The 25125-nt window shown below is 39.1% G+C and overlaps 1 protein-coding gene across 1 annotated transcript in view; it reads right to left on the reverse strand.

Annotated features, from left to right (window-relative positions):
* Window positions 1-25125, reverse strand: part of zswim8 (zinc finger, SWIM-type containing 8) — a 67838-nt gene that overhangs the window by 40747 nt on the left and 1966 nt on the right. The window contains exons 2-9 of the mRNA XM_088086779.1: window positions 14474-14605; window positions 13979-14158; window positions 7708-7891; window positions 7099-7197; window positions 6804-6928; window positions 2834-3155; window positions 793-948; window positions 444-666 (exon numbers count right to left, since the gene is read on the reverse strand). Of these exons, the coding sequence (XP_087942905.1) occupies window positions 444-666; window positions 793-948; window positions 2834-3155; window positions 6804-6928; window positions 7099-7197; window positions 7708-7891; window positions 13979-14158; window positions 14474-14605 (1421 nt within the window). The remainder of the gene's footprint in view (window positions 1-443; window positions 667-792; window positions 949-2833; window positions 3156-6803; window positions 6929-7098; window positions 7198-7707; window positions 7892-13978; window positions 14159-14473; window positions 14606-25125) is intronic.

Genomic DNA, 25125 nt, shown 5'->3' on the forward strand with positions numbered 1-25125 from the left:
TCATGCATCAGTTCATGTAGTTTTAACATTAAAATGCACGATAGAACAGTGTGTATGCTGACCAAACCCAATGTTGTGTTGCTCATATCATAGAATGATTTATTACTTGTGTATAGTAAAAATACAGAGGATAAGAACTTACTCAACTTATTCCATACAGAATTGTAGCACTTGTCTACAAACAACAACTACAATTATATTATTTTCCCATATTGTTCAGACCTTGTGTAAATCCAGCTTCAGCCTCCTTCATAAAATACCCAGCTAGTGACCAAGGCTTGACAGGCAGTTGACTTGTGTGATGTCTGATGAGGTCCCAAGTAGACTTCTGTCAGCAGTCAGGCTTTATATTTCAATTCAATATGTTGTGGGTAATTCTAGTAACATGGCTAGTGTACCTTTATATGTCTTAGTAAGCTGATGAAGAGGAAGTCTGTGCTTACCTGCTGGTGTCGGTGTTCTTAGCCCTGGCCCCGCCCCCCGCCCTGCGGGAGCCGCTGGAGGAGGAGGAGCCGAGTGAATCAGAGGATGAACTGCTGATGCTGTCACTGTCCTGGCCCCGCCCCCAAGATGTTGCTGCCCAGCCGCCCCGGAGCGGCCGCCGGCTGAGTGTGGGGGAACTGTCTGAGGTTGTCTCTGGGGCACTGCTGTCAATACTTGCCATGCCTGTCCAAACAACATGCACATCACATTTACATCTTCATTGTGTGTGCTTGTTGATTATTTTATGTGGAGGTTAAAGTGACAGTAAATTGTGTTCTGTTTAAAGAACATTGACATTTCTGAGTTTACCAGTGTGTTTCTTCTTCTGCCGGACAGGTGAGCCCCAGCAGCGCTGGCTGTATCCACAGCGTGCCCCCAGTGCCAGACGACTGGGCACTGTGGCCTCGAGCTTAAATGGAGCAGTTTCATTCTGCTGGTTATTTGATAACGAAGGACCATCTGACACTGCAGGGAAAGAAAATGTGTTAGCATAGTTTGATTACCTAATGCATGGTGACATTGGAATCTAAGTTTCATAAATGTAAACCAAGTCAAAAAATCTAAACTCAAGTCAATATCAATTTTATATTTGATTTGAAGATTCTCTTATTACCTTTAAAGTAATACATGGGCTGGCTCCTAGTAAGACTGTTGAAAGGCTGTTCCCCAATGAGCCAGAATATCTGATAACAACAACCACAATTCCTAAAGTTGGGATGCTGTGTAAAATGTAAATAAAAATGTAATGCAATGACAAATGCAAATGCAAATAGTGCTCCACCTTTTTTCAATTGAATACAGTCCAAAGGCAATATATTTAATGTTCAGACTGAGAAAGATCTTGTTTTTTTTTTTTGTAAATATACACTGATTCTGAATTTTATGCTTGTAACACGTTCCAGAGAGTTGGGACAGGGGCATTTTTACCACTGTGTGGCATCACCTTTTCTTTTAACAACACTAGTAAGTTTTTGGGAACTTAGGAGAGTTACTGTTGAAGTTTTGAAAGTCAAATTACTTCCCTTGCTTGATATATGACTTAAGTTGCCTGACAGTCTGGGGTCTCTGTTGTTATAGGGCCTGTGCCCACCTACCTTTTTTTGTGTTCTTCAATAGTTCCCTATGAGAGGCAGGCATCTGCTGCCACATGCGGTGGCCCAGAAAAAAAAGCGCTGCACCCTCCTTTTTTTTCAGAGCGTTCTGTATTTTCTGTGCACCCACTCCCTGTGCTTCGAGTTGAAAATCTCTGAACTTTTTAGCAAGGCTACTGTCACAAAAGTGACAGAGGGGGCTGTCTGTAGGAGCAGATCAGCCGGTGGACACTGGGTGTTTCTTGATGTGTTACGCTTTCATCACTGCACCATTGTAAGCTTGTCGTTCACTGTGTAGTCTTCCCTCTGTTAATGTAGCATTATGTTAGCTTAATAGCTAAAGCTAATGTAGAGGTATTGTCATTGAAACAAAACCCACATGCAACACGTTGTTAAAAAAAAAAGAAAAGACAAAACGCGCTCTTTTATGAACCCATCAGATGAAGCTCTCGAGCACCTTGCCACCTGTTTTCTGCTGAAGAAAAATGCTAGGCCCTTACTTTGCACTTCATAATACACTACATACTATTTGTTTAATGGGAGACAGGTCTGGACTGCAGCAGGTTAGTCTAATAGCTGCACTCTTTAAGGACAAAGCCATGCTGTTGGAACACGGGCAGAATGTGTCTCATTGTCTCTCTGGAAGCAGGGACGTTCCTGAAAAGACGTCATCTGGATGGCAGCATATGTTGCCCCAAAACCTGTATGTAGCTTTCAGCATTCATGGTGCCTTCACAGTTACCCATGATGTTACCCATGATGACATGGACACTCATACAACCCATTCCATCACAAATGCTGGCTTTGGACTTTGAGCTGGTAACAATCTGGATGGTCCTTTTCCTCTTTAGCCCAGAGGACACCAAGTTCATGATTTCCAAATTGCCTTTCATCCTTTCATCCCTCCTTTCATTGCCGATCATGAGATTATCACCTGTAAGCAATTAACCTTTTTACCTGTGGAATATTTTATTCTATATTAAGTTTTTTTTGACATTGCATTAAATCAGAATGACTGTATATTTACAAAACACAATAACTTTTTTTCAGTTTGAACATGAAATATCTGGTCTTTAGACTGTATTCAATTGAAAATTGGTGGAAAAGGATTTGGAAATCATTACATTCTATTTTTATTTAAAGTTGACAGCGTCTAAATTGTTTTGAAATTGGGGTTGTATATGAAGCTGCTGTGGATGGTCTAAAGTATACTAAGACAAAGCACCAAGAAAGGGGGTGGCAGGAGTGGAGGTTCTCACCATGCTCCCTGTTCTCAGCAGTGCTCTCTCCTGCTGAACTGTTCTGTATTCGGTTAAGATCAGCCTGTTGTGCCACCTCATCACCAGCCACTGCCGCAGCAGAGGATGAGCTAGAAGAAGAGGCTGGCAAAGTGGTTGCAGATGAAGATGAGGGTGTGTGTTTGGAGACACCCCCAGCAGCCCCGCTCACCCCACTCTGACTGGCGGCAGTGTGTTTGGACGGGCTGCGCTGGCTGCTAGCAGCTGGCTTGCTGGAGTAGAAGGAGCTTAGAGTTTGGGGCTTGTGGGTCTGACTTTCCCTGTCCAACAATTTATCAAGTATCTGAGGATGGAAGGAGGAGAGAGAGAGAAACAAGAAGTGACACAGGAAAGAGACAGAAGTCTTCATTAAAGAAACAGGATGAAAAACTTTTCTTCCTAAACTCCACTCTGGGTTACAGAAGACAGTATAGCAAAAACAGTATGTTTATTATTGAGTTTTCTTATTTTACACAATAACAGTAGAAGACAGACACATGAAACTAGTAACAAAAACAAGCAAAAAACAGCTCAGATCAAGAATCTTATGTAGACGGTTACTGGAATCAGCTTTTGTTGCTGGTGAATCTTATCTTGCAAGAAGGTTCAGGCAACTCCTTGCAAAATAATAGTAGAAAAATCAGGTCCAACATAATTCAGATAAGGCAGCCAGGTTTATAGAACTGATCTACAGTAAAGTGCAAAACTATTCACCCCCCTGTGGCATTTTTGTTATTATATACGTATATACGTATATATATATAAATATAAATTTCAATTTAAATATATATATATGTGTGTGTGTGTGTGTGTGTGTATATATATATATATATATATATATATATATATATATATATATATATATATATATATATATATATATAAGGGGATAGAAGGCTAATGCAAAAGGGAGAGACAACGGAGGACAGCCCTGTCTAGTCCCTTTATTCGTAAAAAAGCTCTTTGATCTGAACCCATTAGTCATAACTGCAACTTGAGGGTCATTATATAAGACTTTATCCCATTTCACAAAATTATTACCAGGACCAAATTTTTCTAATGTGTAAAATATAAAAAACGCTCAATTCAGTCAAATGCTTTTTCTGTGTCTAGAGAAGCACTAGACCATCTAGAGTTTTGTCCAAAAAAAACACTTAAGAGATGTCTAACATTGTTAGTTGAATTTAGTTCTTTTATGGTATTCTTTAATTAGTATGGGCAAGAGGTCCTCTAAACAAGTAACTATAATTTAAGAAGGAAATTTTTGGTCCACATTTAAGGAGGAACAAGACTCCGAACATTTTCCATTTTTAATATAAGTGAAATATAAGCCTCCCAAAGAGCTGCAGGTATTTCTGCAGTATAAAATGAATGAAAGAACATTTCAACTTACAATTCTAAAAGTAGGTCCGCTAATTCCATAAAAAAATAGCTGCAAAACCCATTAGGTCCAGGTGACTATCTTTAATGGCATTATTACATCATCTCTTCTAATGGGGCCATTGTGAGAAGACTTTTCTGTTTTTCAGATAATGCTGGGAGATTAATATGAGGAAGAAAATTCTTCCAATAATTGGGGTACATTACTCGACTGTTCCTAAGAGTACAAACTTGTGTAAAATTCTTGGAGTTAGTTGTTTAACAACTTATTTTCTTGCGCGTTGCCCTTAGCATTACCAATACCTGATATAGCCAAAGACTCTACTCTTTCCTTTCTTTGCATCTTCAGTAAGGAGACAATTTATAGATGTTCTGGGCGCAGATGTTTTTTCCCATAAATAGGTGACTTAAAGTTTATATAAGCTTTTTCATTATCTGACTTCACCCTCTAAAGACTTGTTTTCCTTGTTTTCAGCCCCCCCAGTGGCAGAATAAGATATAAGTAAGGGATTATCTTTGATTTCAGGTTGATGGTTAAAATGCCTTACATTTTGTGGAAATATGAGCTGTGAAGTTTTAAAGAATTCTTGTATGAAATTCTACTGTCAAGATCCATTTACTGAACCTTCAAGATTTATATCCACAACCATAGTGGCACTGTTGTGTTAAAATGCATGCTCTGCTGATAGAAAAACAAGCTGTTTATCAAATCCCAGATCAAGCAGTTACACTGGATGGGGAGACATTGTTGGGAGCCATAAGGACTCTGATGCAAGTTCACGTTACCGTTAATCCCCAACCTTGTCTAGATCTGTCAACTCAATAACCATAACAGCAACGCTGTAGCATGTCACAAAACTGACTGCTATAAGAAAAAAAATACAAGGGCAGAAACATGTTCACAGGAAATGCACTGAATTCAGGTGAAGAAGAACCTTAGTTTATGTCTCTTATCTATGCAAAAAAATATTTTTTCAACATGGTAAGTATTTTACTTCATTTTATGGGATTGTAAATCCCTCATATATGCATATTGCAGAACATTTGTGACTATATGTCTATTTTTATTATTATGACTGTAACTGATTGCAGTTCTGTTGATTGATTGCATTCTATATTGTATTGTATTTTGTATTTCTTTTATCATTTGTAAAGCACTTTGTGAGTCCTCTCTGTGAGAAGTGCTATAAAAACAAAATTTACTTACTTGCTTACTATATATTCCAATTACAAACTCTTAGCTTAATTTCCATTATTTCAAAGTGTTAATATGAAAATAAGATTAAGAATATCCTGACAAACTTCATTTAAAAAGCAGAAACATACAATGACTGAGCTGTGTAAAAACAAAGAAACCAAACAAAATATCATATAGAATAGAATGTAGGGGAAATGGAGGAATATCCCTCCTTCATGCAAAAAGCTGAATGAAAAGCAAAAAGCAAAAAACCATGACTATTTAGTCACATTTTGCAACCAGATGCACTACTGCAATTTGCAAATACTGTTAATATATATGATCACAGTGAATGAATCCTCAATGTCAAAGGCGTTCTGGTATCCTTTTTAATGGTCTGCTAACGCTAACATCCAACTGCTGACCAGAACTTCAAGTCCACAGCAAAAACACTGACACATCCAGCCCGAGACGAGCCAGGTCCTTAAAATGAAAGCTCCATGGGTCTCGCTTTGATTTATTTAATTATAACAATACTTTTTAAAAATTTCATTATAAAAGTACTATATTTAACGTCCTTATAACTATATTTCATTAAATATTATATAACAGTAGTGTTTTAACTTTATTGTATGACAGTAGCCACTTTTACTTTATTGTAAAGGCAGTTCATTAAATTATTTTGTATTTTAGTAGTTAACATTAGTTTAAAGGATATTTGAGAAAAATATCAAGCTATATATTGTTTAGCACGATATAGCCTTAAAATAACGCTAAATCAATTTAAAGCAATATTGCCCAGCCCTACATCACACCACTGAATATTATGCCAAATTAACATAGGATTTACCATGGATCACACTGCTTTAAACAACAAGGTAATATTTTGCATTCTGTGACAATAATTCAGACACAAGTTGACTGAAGCAATTCTCTTAAAGGGACAAGACACTCCCTCGAGTTAGGCCAAAATGAGAGGGAGGGTTATTTTATAATTTATTTTGTGAAAATAGGCTACTGTGAGCTATTTGTTTATTCATAGTTTCAAGCACAGGGTATACATTGGATCGATTTTAATAACTTTAAGAAAGATGTGCAATGTGCAGCTGTGTTATCTAGGAAAATAGAAGTTTCAGATCAGACTCAGTATCGGCAAGAAATATTAGATGGCTCTGATGGGGACTGGGAGCAAGAAAACTGATCAGGACATCCCTACTAGAAACATTAGATAATGGTTCTCCACGCACCCCTGATCTGTTGTCCTATTTTTAAAGCCAGCGGGCATCTGGCACATCTGAACACATCTCAGTTATCAGTCAGAACTGTTCAGGAAAAACAAAAAAACTTTCCAATTTATTATCAAATGGTTAGAATTACAACAGTAGTGATAGCTACCTTCTTTAGCTTGCTCTGGTCATCTTTATAGGTGATCATGAGAGCCAGAGCCAGATCACCTTTCACTCGTCTAGTTCCTTCACACAGCAGAGGATGCTCCGCCTCACTTACTGTGGTCTTCATACCTTCAGACATGCAGAGGGTTGCGACAAGCAGAGATACCAGTGTGTCGGTGAACAGTATATGGTTTAAAGTAAAGACAAAAACAGTGGACATGAAAGAAGTGGTGAGAAGATAAAAAGAGACTGAATCTAATTCAGACTTTGATTAAGGAACAGGACAAGAATAATTTTACCAAGTGCAGCAACAGCAGCTTCAAAGCCTAGCTCTTCATCACCAGGCATCTCGTTGTTACGGTTGCGGCTTGGTGGACGGGAGCCTGTTGGGGACACAACTGCACAAACAATATGAAAAAGAGTGAAAGGGTGTATATATGTAGTATATATATTAGTGTATATATACGATATATACTGTATAATTTAAATGTAACATTAGTCTGATTCTAGATGGGGACCTCTGTTGCATGTCTGACATTTTTTGCTTCAAATCAGTTGAAAGCCTGCTTACTGCCTGAATGCACAAACTCTTGTGTAATATTACTCAAAATGGAATATTTAAAAATTTTAGCTTGAGCCGACAAGAAAAACCTCTAAAGAAATATCAACAATGTCACTTATATCCAAAAAATCTATGAACACTAAATGGCTTGGCTTTAGACCAATCTTAAAAACAAGACAAGACGAGACAAGACGAGACAAGACAAGACAAAAAACTGAAGGCATCTCCTTTATGTTAAATTTAACGCAAAAACTACATATCCAAGTTAGTACAGTTCAACATTTTAAATCTTAAACTTAGATTTTAAAGGTTTAAATCCAGGGATCAAACAATAACTGGTGCTCACCTGGGGTACACAGTACATCAAATATGAAGCTGGCCAACATAAGAGGCAGCACAGGTCTATAATCACAGAAGTTTCCATCTCTAAGCTGCTCGCCTCTCTCTCTGATGGCCGACATCTCCACCAGGCCCAGAGGAATCTTCTTCAACAGAGCTACCACTTCCGACTCCTGGTAGGCCAGCTTCACCTGGTCAACCCAAACCCACAAACACAATGAGTATGTGTGCTAGACATAATTTCTCCACTCTGTATACAAGTATACGCATGATACATTTGACATGTAGGAACAAAGCAGCCATTCTCAAAAAACAACTGTTGTTTACCTACATTTTCAGCATTTTAGAGACAATCCTATTCATACTAACTTACAGAGATTCTCTATTATGGCTAACCTGCTTGTAATGGATAAAATAAAAATATGCAGCATGTAAACACCATAACACACATCAGTCCAAAAAAATACTAAGGGTGTGAAATAGTTTATTTTGGGATTCAAAAATGGCATGGGATTAGGGCCGAAATGATCAATTAGTCAGTCAGAAATGTTATTCTTTTGTGATCATCCATTTACCAGGACACATTTAGATTAGCATGGCTGAAATCGTGGACAGGCTTCCATGCAGGTTTTCAAATAAGTTTTACTTGACTGCTGATAAATTCTTATATTGACCATCATAATATCATACTGTAAAATTTACAACTAAATAGTACTAAAAGAAATTTTTTTGGAGCAACATCAGCTGCCACACGAGCAATGTCTTGTTCTTGGACATCCCTGCTTTTTCCAGCAATATAGTAAAATAGTACAGCTACTAGACCGCCCTGCCTGCAGTCCAGACCTGTCACCTATTAAAAAATTGTGGGGCATTATGAAGTGTAAAATTCAACAATGGAAACCCCAGACTGTTGAGCAACTGCATATATCAAGCAAGACTGGGCAAGAATTTCACTTCAAAACTTCAACAATTATTGTCTTCAGTTCTTAAAACACTTACTGACTGTGCATTCACACTGGATATGTTTCTGTTTCCATTCAAAGTACATCAAACATCAAATATCTTATCTTATGACTGTATTCAAATAGGTATAGCTCAAAATAGATTTCAAAATCACTGCATTCTGTCTTTATTTACATGTTACACAGCATCCCAAACTTCTCTGAAATTGCAGCTGTATATAGTTGTGAAGCCCCACACAAAAAAGACAGAAAGCATGACTAGTGGATGTATTTTCAAAGCTTCAGAAATTAAACCAGCCCATACTCTGCCACTCAGTCCAGTTTTCAAAATCAGAGACCCCCACCAAGGGTTGCCAACCGTCCAGTATAATGCAGTATTGTCCCGTATTTCAAGGTAAAATGTGCCGTCCCGTACTGAATTAATATCGGACGCAAATTGTCCCATATTTCTGTAAACACCCTACTCTAACTCATAAACTATGTTTTCACATGCTTTGAAAGACATGAGCATGATAAAACCAAAATAGTTTCACGCGACATAACGAAGAAATATTATATAATAAAAGAGAGAGTGACACTGAATGACAGACCCAGCTGCATAGTTGCCATAGTTACAGAGACTCAGATGCCTGCTTTTTAAAAATGTCATTACATCCGTCCATGAAAAGAAAGATGCGGTCTGTAAACAGAACATAATGACAATGACATAACTGACAACACATGGGTCGGTCCAATAGGAGGAAAAGTGTACAAGGTAAACTAATCTGACTGAACAGGAGCACCACGCTCTCTTTGAACCGCTGACTGTTGCTGTATCAAGTTATGCGAAGGTCCATTGGCGCCCGACTGTTAAGCTGCTGAAGTTAGAAAGCTGCATATGTCTGATTCTGTTTAACACAGGCTATCTCAGTCACTATGGAGCTGCGCACACATGCACAAGCCATGTTTCCACTCCCACAGTGAGCCATAAATTTATGTAGAAATGCCTTAAATCCCATTGCATGTCGGTATCTGTGCCTGCTTCATCGCTCATTGGATCTGTCAATGAGAAATAGGCATGAGGAAAAAACAAAGTTAAGTTTTACAAACGGTCTTGCACCAGCAATTATCTCCAACAGAACAGCTGTCATTATGCAAGACCATTACATACAGAGGTGGCTATTAATATCGCCCATACCCCTAATCACATGCACCTGTTAACCATCTTCAAGCTGATAGCACAATCATCATTATAGAACATATAGAACAGATTATTGAAAAGTATTTACTAACCCATATTAAAACAGACTTCAAAAACTGACACAATTCAGGATAAAATCAAAAGCTCAAGGAAATAATAGTACACATAGGCTAAATGATTATTCAGGTTAGCCTAAGTAAGTTTGTGATGGCATCTTTAAGTGGGTTCATACAAGACAGTGTATACTGAAAAGAAAAAAAAAACACAATATTGGGGAACCTAAAAAAACTTGTATCTATGTATAAAAAACACAAATTTGTGCGTGAAACTTTGCCAGAATGCAGGAAATGAGGTCTCAGACACAAAAATCTCGTGGGAGAGGGCCCCCAATCCCCCTCTTGATTTGTGTCGGTCTGGGATGGAGCCACAAGGTGTTCCTTATTTTTCCACCCTGAAGTTGGCAACCCTACCCCTTACCTAAATTCCACTTAGACGTACAAAAATTGAGAGGCAGATGTAGCACCTCATCATTTTTTTGTAATTTCCAGGCATTTTACTTTAATGTTCTCCTCCTACAGATTTAATTGTATGAACTCTAAATTTGGTACAAAGCATCTACAGATGTTGCAGATGCTTCATTGTGAAGCGTTTTTATCAAATGGCGTGGATGCGGTGTGGTGTCAAACTACATAATTTACCACGAAAAAGAAAGTGGTTTATAACTATGTTTATTACCTACAGTTATGTAAAAGAAATTAGGACACCCATTAAATATTCAGTTCTTTGTTAAGAAATGTTCACATATTGATGCCTAATTTTGTTTTTATTTATCTCTGGAAAATAAAGAGATTCAATTGCAGGTAAACAACAACAAGTAACCTTGTTTTACTCATTAAAAAGATATCAACAAAAATGCATATTCTAACTGAGGAAAAAGTTAGGACACCCTACCCCCTAATAGCTAGTGTTACCCCCTTTGGCTGAAAAAACTTCAGTGAGACGCTTCTTGTAACCATCTACCAGTCTCTGACATCAGTCTGAGGAAAGTTTGCCCCACTCCTTAACGCAGAATTCTTTCAGCTGTGAGATGTTTGAGGGGTTTCTTGCATGTACAGCTCGTTTCAGGTCACCCCACAGCATCTCAATGGGATTAAGATCTGGGCTTTGACTTGGCCATACCAGGACTCTCCATTTCTTAGTTTTCAGTCAGTCCTTGGTGGATTTACTGGTATGTTTTCGGTCACTGTCATGTTACAGGGTGCAGTTTCGCTTTAGCTTTAAGTTTTTTACAGTTGGTCTCACATGTTCCTCAAGCACCCTCTGATACACAGTAGAATTCATGGTGGATTCTGCGATGGTGAGCTGGCCAGGGACTGCTGCAGCAAAGCATCCCCAAACCATGACACTTCCACCACCGTGCTTCACAGTTGGTATGAGGTTCCTTTTCTGGAATGCTGTATTTGGTTTACGCCAAACATGTTCTCTGTTCTGGTGTCAAAATAATTCAGTTTTAGACTCATCTGTCCAAAGAACACTATTCCAGAAGTCCCGGTCTTTGTATACGTTCTCTCTGGCAAACTTTAGTCTAGCCTTTGTGTTTTTCTTAGAGAGCAAAGATTTCCTCCTTGTACACCTCCTATTAAAGTTACACTTATGCAGTCTCTTTCTGATTGTAGAGGCATGTACTTTCACATCAACAGTAGCAAGAGCCTGCTGTAAGTCCCGTGATGACATTTTAGGGTTTTTGGAGGCTTCTTTAGCATCTTGTCTGCTCTTGGGGTGAACTTGCTTGGACGGCCAGACCTGGGCATGTTGACAGTTGTTTTGAATGTCCTCCACTTGTAAACTATTTTCCAGACAGTGGATTGGCTGATTTCAAATTCTTTTGAGATCTTTTCAAATCCCTCACCAGACTCATAAGCTGCTACAATCTTCTTTCTGAAGGCCTCAGACGACTCTTTCGATCTTACCATGCTGTTCACTCTCACTTCAGTCAGGTGCACACCAAACTAAATGAGGTTTAAATAGGGCAAGCCTCCTTCACAATGCTGAGTAACGATGTTTTAATCATGTGCACCTGATGTGATACACCTGTGTATGATTTTAGCGATTTTTAATGGGATTAAATGTGGGGATGTCCTAATTTATTTCTCACCAGAAATTGCATTTATTTATTTAATATTAAATCTTACAGAATGTTTTTTAAGAAATCTCTTAATTGTGTAGTTATATTACTTGAATCTCTTAGTATTGTTAAAATCAATATTAAATATCCACAAGCCCAAATTTGTTAAAAAAAACACACAGACTGTCATAGGGTGTCCTATATTTTTGACATGACTGTAATCTTCCCAAAACTACACGTTTCATAAGACTCCTGCCCATGACAATTCTATGTGATAATCAGAGTGTCACCTACTGGCAAAAGGAGATGACATGTCTTAAACTTTCATGTTCTGTTCTCAGCAGGCTGACCAGATCAATCTCAAATTTGGACAAAAAAGCCTTCAGACTTTGATGATGCTTAATTGTGAGGACTGTGAGTTTTTGTACAATGGTGTTACAGTTGCAGTGCGGCGAATTGTGATGTTTTGACATTATACTGAAATTACACTGTTGTAGCTTGACACCAGCTGGTCACATTTGATGAGAGTCCAGGCCTGAACAAATACGCAGTGCGATTATGAATCATTGTCATAGCACCACCTACTGGTAAGAGGAAGTTAGATTTTTTTCCGCTTTAATGTCCTCCTCTAAGCAGATTAACCTAATTAACCTCAAATTTGCTCTGAATAGTTGTAAGACTTAAATGATAATAAGATACAAGGCATTTACATTTTTACTTAACGCCATTGCCATGGTGATGCATTTTTCACCATAACACTGGAAACTCTGTTTGAGGGGCTAAGGATGCTTAAAATCTCACAAAACATGGCACACATAAGAAGTCCTAAAATGTGGTATCTGCTATGATATTTTCTTTTTATTTTCGGCTTTAGTGTTGCAAGAAGGCTCTGTAGCGTGCCACAGAAAATTTCAACAAAGCTGCCCCCGCGGTATGTTTTACATAGAGCTATGAAACTTGAGAGGTATGTGTAATACACCTACAAAGAAGCTTCCTGGAGCCAAGCCCTAAACCTAACAGGAATTCAACCATTTTGAATTTTACATACATTTTTAGGCGTTTTTTCCCCAACATTTCCTGGCCTCATACTTAAACAAACTCCTCCAACAGATTTCAATTGATCAACCTTAAATTTGGACAAGAGAATCTACATAAGTTGGCTATGCTAAATTGTGAAGAGTTTTAAATTTCGTCAAATGGTGTAGCAGTAACGCCGCAATGAATTTCGATATTATGATATGACACAGGAAGCTAATGTCATTTGACTTAACTTCCTATCTGCTCCAAATGTCAAATGTCCAATTCACTTATACTTATAGCGCCACCAACTGGCAACAGGAAACTGGCTTGAAATGTACCAGTTCCAAATTTAGTAAGCTACAGCCAAAAAGGATAGTCTGTCTGATCAACAACGAATAGAGTCCCACTTTGTTTTATTTATTCAACCACACAAATCTGTAATCTGATATGGGTTTTTTGCTTGGATTTCGCATGAGGCAGTGTATATATACACACACACACACGCAAAACATGTTTGTAGGTTAATGTATGAGACACGTGTGATATGTGTGTCGATAGATGTACTGCATAAATATATTTTTCTATTTTCTTTACTAGTTTAAATACCTATTTTGCAGTTTTACTAATTTGTTATTTATGTGATCTGTTGTTAATTTCATTCACTGTATTTATACTGTAATAGTGCTTTGAGAGAGAGAGAGATGCAGCTCCAAAAGTCAATAATCTATAATCCGTCTGAAAATGCTGACACAAATGAATGCGTGCACACTGCATAGATTTACACACAAAATGTTAGGCTGACAGGTCCAGTATTATACAAGACAAGCTGCCAATAGACAGATACACACAAACACAGAAAACCAAATAGATGATCACCGCCAGGCATAGCCTGGCAGAGATAGTAATAAATGTTACTCTACTCTACTTTTAGGAATTTTCAAGTATCTGTGCATATAGAATGTGTATGTGTACTTATGTAAAAGTGAAAGACCTCCAGAGCTTTGGTAGATGCTGGTGGTCTTTGGAGTTCCAGGGAGAACATGCCGGTGCTGAAGGCCAGGTTGTGGAGCTCCAGTCGTTCACTTAGAACAGTAAGGAGGAAGGCGGCTTTTGACAGTGTGTTGGTAGCTACCTGCGTCTGACGGCTCGTTGACACCTTGCTCTTCTTACCCTGAATTAGGGAAAATAATAATTATGTCAGCAAATTTTAAAAAAAGTTACTTCTGAGAAGGAGATTCACACTTTAAAAGTATTATTTTTTGTGAATAGTTAAAATTTGTGTCTCCTAAAGAAACGGGCGCAAAACAAAAATTGGCACAGTAACAATGGTTTTCGTTCATGAAGAAAGACTCAAAATCCCGATACACATTTCAAGACACTGACTGATGAGTTTGTAAGATTAAGACTGTAAACAGAAGGAGTGAAGAGAAGTAAAAGCACATTGGAGAATGTGTTGCAGGGTGTTGGGACCTGTGACTGGACCTACCTTTGTCTGTGGCTGCTCTACTTTCAAGTCTGGAGGGTTGGCTAACAGATCTCTAGCCAGCTCCACAGCCAGCCGACATGCCTCATTACTATAGCCATGAGCATGTAGGGCCTCCGCACACGCAAACAGCACCTGCACACGCAAGCACAAGCACACGCACACACACACAGACAGACAGACAGTATTCAGGTTAGTAAAACAAAAGTGGGGTTTTCACATCTGTGCTAAATGGCCTGGAAGTATGTTTCTCCAGTGGCATTAGATCAGGTGTGAACACAAGATAAAAGACCCTGTGCCACTAAATATATGTTGAACGCAGTAGTCCATTCTCTAGGTATATGGTCATCACTTTTACTTATTTAGTTATTTTTTATTCTATTTTTTTACTTTTTATTCAGTGTTTCATTTTTTCCAAATAACATAACATTTCCTGACATAAGACCTCTTAAAATAAGTAAAATATAAATAAATAAAAGTATAAGTATATTGTATATATATTTTAAAATGATAATAACTAAAAAAAAAACAAAAAACAAAAACAAAACCCAAACAAACAAAAAAAACATAAGCAATACACTTAAGTATACAATTAAATAAGTTAAATTATTAATACAAAACAACTCAATTAGTTAAATCAATAATAGAAAACTGAGAATTGCAAAGAGGGGAAGCATTTACACGGCAAGATCAGTTACAGATGAAAACAATAGTAAAAGTTTGAGTGATATTTCATTATAATACAGTCTATTGCAACAACCCATTCTTCTTGACTAAACCCCCAAATACAATCTTACTTGAGCCAACCTTTGTAAAAGTTTTTCAGTTGCAAACTTGCCATTATTCATTCCATTGTGTAAATCCTTTTGAGTCATCCACTGGGTTACGGACGGTAGTTTAGTGTCAAGATTTATCTTTCGCCTCCCATATAAAACAAACTTCAAGGACTGCTTTTTTTCACTTACATAACATCGCAAAATTTAAACATATCCTATCCCAGACAGATTCTGAAACATTAGTACATGCATTTGTCACCTTTAGGCTGGATTACTGTAATTCCCTATTATTCGGTTGCCCCAACAAATCACTTTGGTCTCTCCAACTGGTGCCGAACACTGCTACACGTGTTTATACGGGAGCCGAGAAAAGGGTCCATATTTCTCCTGTTTCAGCTTCGTTGCACTGGCTCCCTGTAAAATCCAGAACTCAATTTAAAACCCTCCTCCTTACTTACAAAGCTCTAAATGGTCAGGCTCCATCCTATCTGTCGCACTCATAGTTCCTTACCAACCCTCAAGATCACTGCGCTCTGAAAGTGCAGGATTACTTGTGGTTCCCAAAGTTTCCAAATGTAGGTAGGAACTAGAGCCTTCAGTTACCATGCTCCTCTCTTATGGAACCATCTTCCAGTTCCAATTAGGGAGGCAGACACTGTTTCCATTTTAGGGGTAGACTTAAGACCTTCCTATAAAGTTTGTAATTAGGGCTGGCTAAGGTTGCCCGGACCTGCCCATGATTAGGCTGACATAGGTTTAACCTGCCGGGGGACTCTCTATAGGGGTCAGAGAGCAGTGGGGACTAACACTGCTCTCTGACCTTTATATTTAAGCCATAATAGCTGATTAGTGACCCTAGTTTCGTTAGTGTGTATATTCCTAGAGCACAAGTTTCTTGTGCTCAGTTGAAATCCCCGTCACACTGACGGGGAGGAGGGAAAGGTGGCAGAGCTTTCGGCCCAATCCATTGGGGGAAGTTTTGAGTCTGTTCAGACCTGCCACTCTGGCTCTGCTTCCTCTCTCTTTCTTTTCTGTTACTGCTCTCTGGCATTCATAGTTAAGTCGTAATTGCTCATCAGTGACTCTAGGATGCTCATTGAGTGCTTGAGTGCCATGCCTTAAGGTGTGCTTGTGCTGTGGCTGCACTGATACTGTGCCCCCCGCTCGCCCTGATCGTGGTCTTGGTCCTCGTTGCCCCGATGCTGTGATCATGTCTTTGGACACCTCTGTATCAATACATGCATGAGACTCTTATCAACACCCACAATATCATCATAGAGTGCATTTGATAATTTCACACCTGCCGTTATTGTTATATGACGTGTCTGTTTCCACTATTGCTGTGCCTCTCTCCCCTTCCCCCTCTCTCTTTCTCTTTCTTTTTTGCCACAATTGTATTTCATTTGTTATTTACGACATCTATTGCGTGTCTGCCCATCCTGAAAGAGGAATCCCTCATCATCGTCTGCCGCTCTTCCTGAGGTTTCTTCCTTGTTCTTTTTATCCTCGTTACAGGGGTTCACGGAAAAAATGGAGCAAATCAACCTCGGCTCATATTTTTCCCAAATGCGCTGATAGAAAAACTGTTCACAGACCATATAATGCAGGAAATGATGCTGAGGGTTTTTAGAAATAGTTGCCTTCTATAGCTGTCCACTAGACACACTAGGTCATCTCCAGCCTTAGAACTACATGGAAGAAGTACTAATTCACTGCTGCACGCAGTGTTGCCCTTGCTCAGAGAGACATGGCCGCATCAGTCAGCTTCCAGTGAGTAGCCCCAACATGCACAGAGGTGTGAGGGCCCGTTCATCGCTGCTCGCGCCTTTAATTAGGGCCCGAGCACCAAGGTTGTGAGGACTCTATTGTGTCCGCTCCGTTTATTATTGTTGTTATTATTTCGCCGAATGAATTGTTTTTTTGAGGGCTTTATCATACTCACAAAACTCATTCAGCTTTGCACACTTATGGGAACTGGTGAAATTTTTTGTATTTTATAGGTGTCTTGTATAGGTGTCAAAAAATGAGCTCAGTAGCGCCCCCTAAATGTCAGCCCCGGCAAACCATTTCATGTAGAGGAAAGAAAATTTGGAGGTACAAAGAACATCCTAATACGAACAAAAAATCCTCTTAGAGCAATGACATCAAAAACTGTCATAACTTGACCCCAGATGGTCAGATCTTAACAAAATTTCACACATTTGATCAGAGGCCAGGCCTGAAAACACCTGCAGTGCAATTTTAAATCACAGTCATAGCACCACCTTGTGGTAACAGGAAGTTACTTTTTTTAAACTTTGTTTCTTCCTCCAGAGCAGCTTAACCCCAGTGACCTCATACTCATAATACTGAGAAGACTTTCATGATACACAGAAAAAAAACTTTTGCGTTTTCGTCACACGCTATTGCCTTAGTAACACACTATTCGCCATAAAATAGATAGCACTTTTTGAGGGACAAGGCATGCACAAAAACACACCAAATGTGTCTAGATCCATCAGAAATCCTAAATTGTGATATCTGATATGATTTTTTGGCATTGATGTGCAAAAACGGCTCTTGAGCGCCCCCTAGAAAATTCCAACAAAGGAGCTCCCGCAGACCGGCAAATCTAAAGCTACGAACATTAAGGGACTGATGTAGATCATCAGGAAAAAGGAGAAATATATACACTGTCATTTTTACCCAAGTTTCAACAGTGCTGTCAGTGGTAAATCACAACGCGCACACACACACAACACACACACACCTGCTAAAGTTAGTTAGCTCATCTCCAGCCTTAGCACTACATGGAGGAAACACCTATCACTGCTGCAAGCAGTGTTGCCCATTCCCAGAGAGACACGGCCGCATCAGTCTGCGTCCAGCAAGGAGCCCCGACGTGAGCGTAGGGGCGAGGACCCTCTTGAAACTGAAGGAAATATTATTATTATTAGAGCCCGAGCAGCGAATGGTGTGAGGACCCTCTTGAAACTGAAGGAATTCTTTTTCTTATTCTTCTTCTTCTTATTATTCTCTCAAATAAATTGCCTTTTTGAGGACTTTAACAAATTAAAAAAGTCACGCAACTTTGCAGACTTATCAGGTCTGGTGAAAAATTTGATATTTTAATGGTCTCGTGTGTGGGTGGGAGGAAATGTAACAGTTGCGCCCCCTACTGATTTCCAATGAAGCAGCCCCCGCAGAACGTTTTACCTAGAGCTGTGAAACTTTAGAGGCCTGTGCAACACCCTAGCACTTACAAAAAAGTCTCTTGGGGCCATAACGTAAAACCAACAGGAAGTCAGCCATTTTGATTAGAAGTTGTAGTTTTGGTGTAATTTTGGCCATTTTCAGGGGTCGTGATCTTGAGAACTTGTCCTAGAGGTTTCATCAGATTGACTTCAAATGTTATGGCTACCTTCATAAGACCTTTGACAGCAAAAGTTGTTCAAATCATGAGTTTTCATCACACCGTGTGATCTGTATGAGGCATTTAATTTGCATGTTCTGCCATAAACCAGGAAGTAAACAGGAAGTGGTATGTAACTCTGCTGTAAATGGTCTGATATGACCCAAACTTAACATATTTGATGGGAGTCCCGCCCTGAACACATCTATATGACAATTTTAAGTGATAATGAGAGCGCCACCTATTTGCACAAGAAAAGTAAAGTTTTACAATAAGATGTCCAGCTCCTAGTAGGTTGACTCAAAATGGTCTCAAAAAATCTTTAAGACCTTGATGATGCTTGAAAATAAATATTGAGAGTTTTCGTTGAAAGGGGATAACGAAGTCGGGTGGACAATTTCGATGTTTCAACATGACATCAAAAACTGTTGTAACTTCGCCCCAGATGGTCAGATCTTTACAAAATTCCACAGATTTGATAAGAGTCCAGGCCTTCAAGACATCCGCAGTACAATTTTGAATCTTACTCATAGCGCCACCTATTGGTAGCAGGAAGTTACTTTTACTCTTTGATTTTTCCCCTGTAGCAGGTTAACTTAATTGACCTCATATCCAATTAGAATACTGTAAAGACCTTCATGATGCACAGAAATAACACTTTTGAGTTTTCATCAAACGCTGTTGCCAAAGTTACGCATTATTCGCCATAAAACTGGAGGCACTTTTTGAGAAGCAAGACATGCATCAAAACTCACCAAACTTAGCACACACATCAGATGTCAAAATGTGATATTTGATATGATTTTTTTTTTTGCACTGATGTGCCAAAATAGCTTTGTGGCGCCCCCTACAGATTTCAATGAAGCAGCCCCTACAGTACATTTCTCCTAGAGCTACAAACTTGGGAGGCATATGTAACAGCCCAAGACCTACAAAAAACCCATACCCTAAACCCAACAGGAAGTCGGCCATTTTGAATTGAATTTTCCAATCTTCTCGTACCGATTTTATTCGATTGACTTCAAAATCTAAACATCCTCTCAGAAGGCTCTGGACATCAAAAGTTATTACATTTGTGAGTTTTTGTTACACCGTGTGGCCGTTACTGGGCCAAACATTTCCATGTCTCGCCTTTAACCAGGAAGTAGTTTATAACTGAGGGACATGGTCCAATCTTCACCAAACTTCACGTTTGATGATTGTCTTGGCCAGAACACATCTACATGACAACCATTACCATTACTTTTAGCGCCCCCTACTGGCAACATGAAATGTCATGGAAATTAGATGCTTTCTTCTTTGATGGAATGCTCCTACAGATTGTATACGATTGACTTCAAATCTGGTGACAAAACCTTTAAGCCCTTAATGATGCCTCCCTCTGAAGTATAGGTTTTCCATGAATGCTGTTGTCATGGAGACCCAGTGGTGGCTGCAAAAAAGGAAGTTGTTGTAACTTAACTTTAGGTCGACCGATTGGCCCCAGATTTTACAGTTGTGGTCAGACTGCAGCCCTGAACACATCAACATGTCCTTTAATATGATACTCACTGAGCCACCTACTGTCAACAGGAAGGACGCCTCGTACCACAACTATCCTTTGATTTTCATGAAGTTTACATGTTTTGTTCGACAAATGATGTAGACCAAAATGCCAGAGATTTTGTGTGTCCAAAGGAAGTAATTCAGCATGTGAAATATCTTCCTCAAGGGTCCAAAGTCTCTACATAGTTTTTCCAAGTTTCACTGAAATGCAGATTGCATCACTGAGTCCCTGTAGCCTTGACTTGCCTGGGGATGCGAGGGCCCGTTCATAGCTACTTGCAGCTTTAATTATTATTATTATTCCTTGAAATGAATTTGCTTTTAGGGGGGGCTTTAACATGTGCAAAAACTCATGAAACTTTGCAGCCTTGTCAAAACTGATGAACTTGTCAATATTTTTTAGGTCTCAGGCTGGGACCTATAAAAATGGCTCATGAGTGCCCCCTAGACACTTTCTACAGAGGAGCCCTCAAAGGCCATTGCACCTACAACTACAATAATTGGCAGGCACATGCAACACCCAAAGATGGATGAAAAAGTCTCTTGGAGCCATACTGTAAACCCAACAGGAAGTTGGCCATTTGGAATTGAAAGTGCAATTTTGGTGCATTTTTGGCGTTTCACAGGGGTCATAACTTTTCGAACTAGTCCTACAGATTTCATACGATGGACTTCAAAATTTAAAAATCCTCTCAAAAGGCCTGGGACCAAAAGTTATTAGATTCGTGATTCGTGAATGGGCCAAACATTTCCATGCCTCGCCATAAACCAGGAAGTAAACAGGAAGTAGTTTATAACTCTGAGTGACATGGTCCAATCTTCGCCAAACTTCACATGTTGGATGACAGTCCCACCCTGAACACATCTACATGATAAGCATTACCATTTCTTATAGCGCCTCCTACTGACCACAGGAAATGACATGAAAATCACGTGTTCTTTGATGTATATCTCCTACAGATTTCACCCAACTGACTTTAAATGTGGGTACTTAGACCTTCCTTAAGACCTGTAACACAACAACTGATTTAAAAAATTTAGTTTTCGTCACAGTATGTGGGCGTGGCTTGGTTTCCAACTTTGAACATCACTGCCATGGCAACATGGTCTTCACCGCCAAACAGGAAGTTGTTGTAACTTCACTTTGCATCAACAGATTGGCCCTCAGATTTTACAGGTATGATCAAGGTGCAGCCCTAAACACATCAACGTGTCAATTAAGCATGATAATCACAGCACCACCAACTGGTAAAAGCAAGAAGGCAAGTAAGCCTCTTCACACAACTATACTACATCATCTGTAGACCAAGATGATGTACATTACCTGGTGGCCACAGGATGTATTACCGCATATGAAATATCTAACTAAAGGATCGAAACTCTCTGCCTCCTTGTTCCGAATTTCACTAAAAAGAAAGATCCTGGGACATCAAAAGTTATTCAGTTTCTGAGTTTTCATCACAACATGTGGGCGTGGTTAGGTTTTTCACTTCGTCACTGCGTCGCCATGACACAGTAAGTTGTGGTAACTCAGCCAGACATTGTCCAATCTGCCCCAAATTTCTCATGCTCAATGAGAGTCCTGACCTGAACACATCTGCATTGCCCATTTAACTTACTGGCATACTGCAACCTACTGGAAACGTAAAGTTAAATGAGTTATATTTTTAGGTGCATGCTCTCACAGGTTTACCACATTCAGCTCAAACTTCGCAACAAAAGCTGCTTTAAAGACCTTCATGATGCCTCCTTGTGAAGATCATATATTTTCAATAACCACTCTTGCCATGGCAATGCTTTGGCAGCCCTGAACACATTAACATATAAGTTAACCATGATACTCAACGTGCCACCTACTGGCAACAGGAAGTATACCTTGCAACACAATTATCCTTTGATTTACATGAACTTTACATGGTTTGTTCTATAAATGATGTTCACTAAGATGACATGGAAATTATGTCACCTCCACTGCCACCTAGTGGCCACTGGAAATACTATGCCATGTGACATTTCTCACTCCAGGGAGAAAACTCTGGGTGCATAATCTTACTTTCACAGAGATAAGCACCTGTGTCAGATGGAGTTCTGGAAGGAACCCCTACATGTCTGGGGGTGCAAGGGCCTGTTCATCGCTGCTTGCAGCTTTAATTTTTTTTTTTGTTTTCCCAAATGAATCGCATTTTTGGAGGTCTAAACCTGCTCAAAAACTCATGAAAGTTGGTACGCTCATCCGGACTGGCCAAAAATTTTATATTTCTGTGTTTTTGGAAACAGGTGTGGCAAAATTGCTTCACAGCACCCCGTAACATGCAGCCACTATGGAAAGTTCACATAAAGTTTCACCTACTATTATAAAATTCACTACACTCATGTATCATGCCAAGATGCACAAAAAAGCCTCTTGGACTGAACCCCCAAACCCAACTGGAAGTCAGACATTTTGATTTTGTGCTCATTTTTGCCATCTTGTCCAACTGGATTAATCTCATTGATTTCAGAACTGGTGTGTCCATTCTCTCGCAACACTTTTTCCTGTTCGGTGGCATACAAATTTGATGTCTCGCCATACAACAGGACATTGTTGTAACTTTGGTGTACAGTGTCGATAGTTTGATAAGGGTCCTGCCCTGAACACATCTGTATGACAATTTCACTAGTCATAATAGTGCCACCTACTGGCAACAGGAAGTAACCCTTGAGGGACAATTATCATTGGATTTACATGATATTTATCTGGTTTGGTCTGTAAATGATGTACAACTAGATGACTTGGAAATTGTGTCCCCTCCACTGCCACGTAGCGGATGATGGAAGCACTACACCATGTGCAGTAGTACCAGTGTCTCTGCATGCATTATCTGACCTTCACACAGATAAGTGACTGTGTCAGTCGGAGTCCCGCAATGAACCCCGACATGCGTGGGGGTACGAGGGCCCTTTCATGGCTGCTTGCAGCTTTAGTCAATAGTCTTCGGAAACCAGTTCACTACTGGCAATTTGTTGTATTTCAATTTAGAAATGGTTTCTTTAATTTCGTCCTCTGTGATAGGTGTTACTAATTTAGCTGCTTCATCTTTGAAAAATTTTGTCATTTTGAGGGGTCTGAAAAATTCATTAATTATTTCTTTCTTAGATTTGTGTACGTGGCCCTTATATACTATAAGTGTTAATCATTTGCAACATTTTGCAAAAACAACTGCTATTCTCTGAAGATTTGTCTCAGTAAGATTAGTTTCAGGGTATCTGATCTTAGGAACTGTGAGTCTAGACTGGGCTTTCTGGAGTTGAAGTGCCAGCAGCCTGTTTGCTTTATTAGCTTTATTTTCTATTAGTAAATCTAAGAGACCCCTCTGCCTTGTATGTTAGTGCCTCATGCAATTGCAACTTAACTTCCTCTAACTTTTTAAATGTGTCTTCTTTTATATATTGTCTATATTACCTATCTAATATATTTATTTCACTTTCCAATCATCATTTTTTATGGCAAAGTACTCAGCTAGTTCCATTTGTAACTCTTGTTTAATGTGAGTATCTGTTAATAATGAGACATTAAACCTTCACTACCTAAAATGATCATCTAATCCTCAATCAATTTTCATTGTGACTGGACCATGGTCCAAAATACTGCTTGATTCAGCTGTGGTTTCTTTTATTTGGTGTATGTCCCTTTTTTTTTTAGATGAAAAACAGGTCTTGTCTTGAGTAGCTCCCATGTACTTTTTCATGTCAGATCCATGTCACAGTGAAGCTGGTACTGTAATGGCCTCTGGTGATACATTGCTGTGACTTTGGCAGTGGTAAGTCTTTCTTCTGTATTTTTAATTCTCTGCTCATGCCCATTCACCTAGTCTCTTATGTCTGTGACAGCTTGTTCCAGTCATTCAAGGGACATCTTAGTGTGACTATGTCCATCTCGATTTTCTTACAGAATTTCCTCAACTCTTCTAGTACATTCATCTCTGACTGACATTTGTTGCTAGCATTCAAGTGAGCAAGGCTTTTTGTGTTACATTTTTCTTCCTTTTATTTGAGGCTTCTTGTCTGTCAGGGTTCTTCTGTCTAGAGGTTGCACACATTCTTTAGGAATGTTGCTTTTTGTATTTTAGCATTTAATAAATAGGGATGTCAAAATAATACTAAACAATACTCAGATAGTAATCAATACTAAATTTAGTATTCGAGATAATACTCATTTGCAACATTATCAATACCATTAGTACTTTCTTCACCTCCTCTTTGAAGCAGAGACAGGCTTACAGCCCCTTCTTAAGGCTCACTCAGCAACGGGAGATCAGACTGCTCTGCGCCATCTTCACAGAGACATGGTTAAACATCCCAGATCATCCTGTTGCACTGGATGGACTGTCCTTTGGACACAAGACTATGATGCAAATTCAAAAAATGCACTCCAGGAATTTAATGATGCCATAAGCAGCAACATGCCCAAGGAACTGGATGCAATTTTCAAAGTAGTTGCTGATTTTAATCAACTCACCCTGCAACTCCAAAGATATAGCAGGATTAAGGGCAAAAGGACCAATAAATCTACCTTCTACCTTCCTTCTCTCACTAGCAGGTGACATTAGCTGTTGTCCACAACACCCTCAACTCAAAAGTGGCGCCAGTTGGTCTTTATGAGGGATTAAGAGAGGTCAGGAAACTTCCCGTTTCAACATCATTGGAGTATTAAACATTTATAATAAACGGTAACCTGGCCAGCAGCACACATTAATGGTAGCTGCTTTATTATTAGCCATTAGCCGACAGCCAAATAAGCTGTCTGTTATGCTATTGTTAAGTTAGCTGATTAACAACAACTAAAACAAACCCACTTCCATTAATGTGCGAGCTAGGCAGTCAATGTTATCAGTCCTGCCCATTTATAACGTTATTCGACAGTGTTAATTTAACTAGTTAACACAATTATCTGTGTTTGAGAA

The sequence above is a fragment of the Plectropomus leopardus genome, chromosome 13 (genome assembly GCF_026936395.1).
Source record: "Plectropomus leopardus strain MGB_pleo_1.0 chromosome 13, ASM2693639v1, whole genome shotgun sequence".
Taxonomy (NCBI): domain Eukaryota; kingdom Metazoa; phylum Chordata; class Actinopteri; order Perciformes; family Serranidae; genus Plectropomus; species Plectropomus leopardus.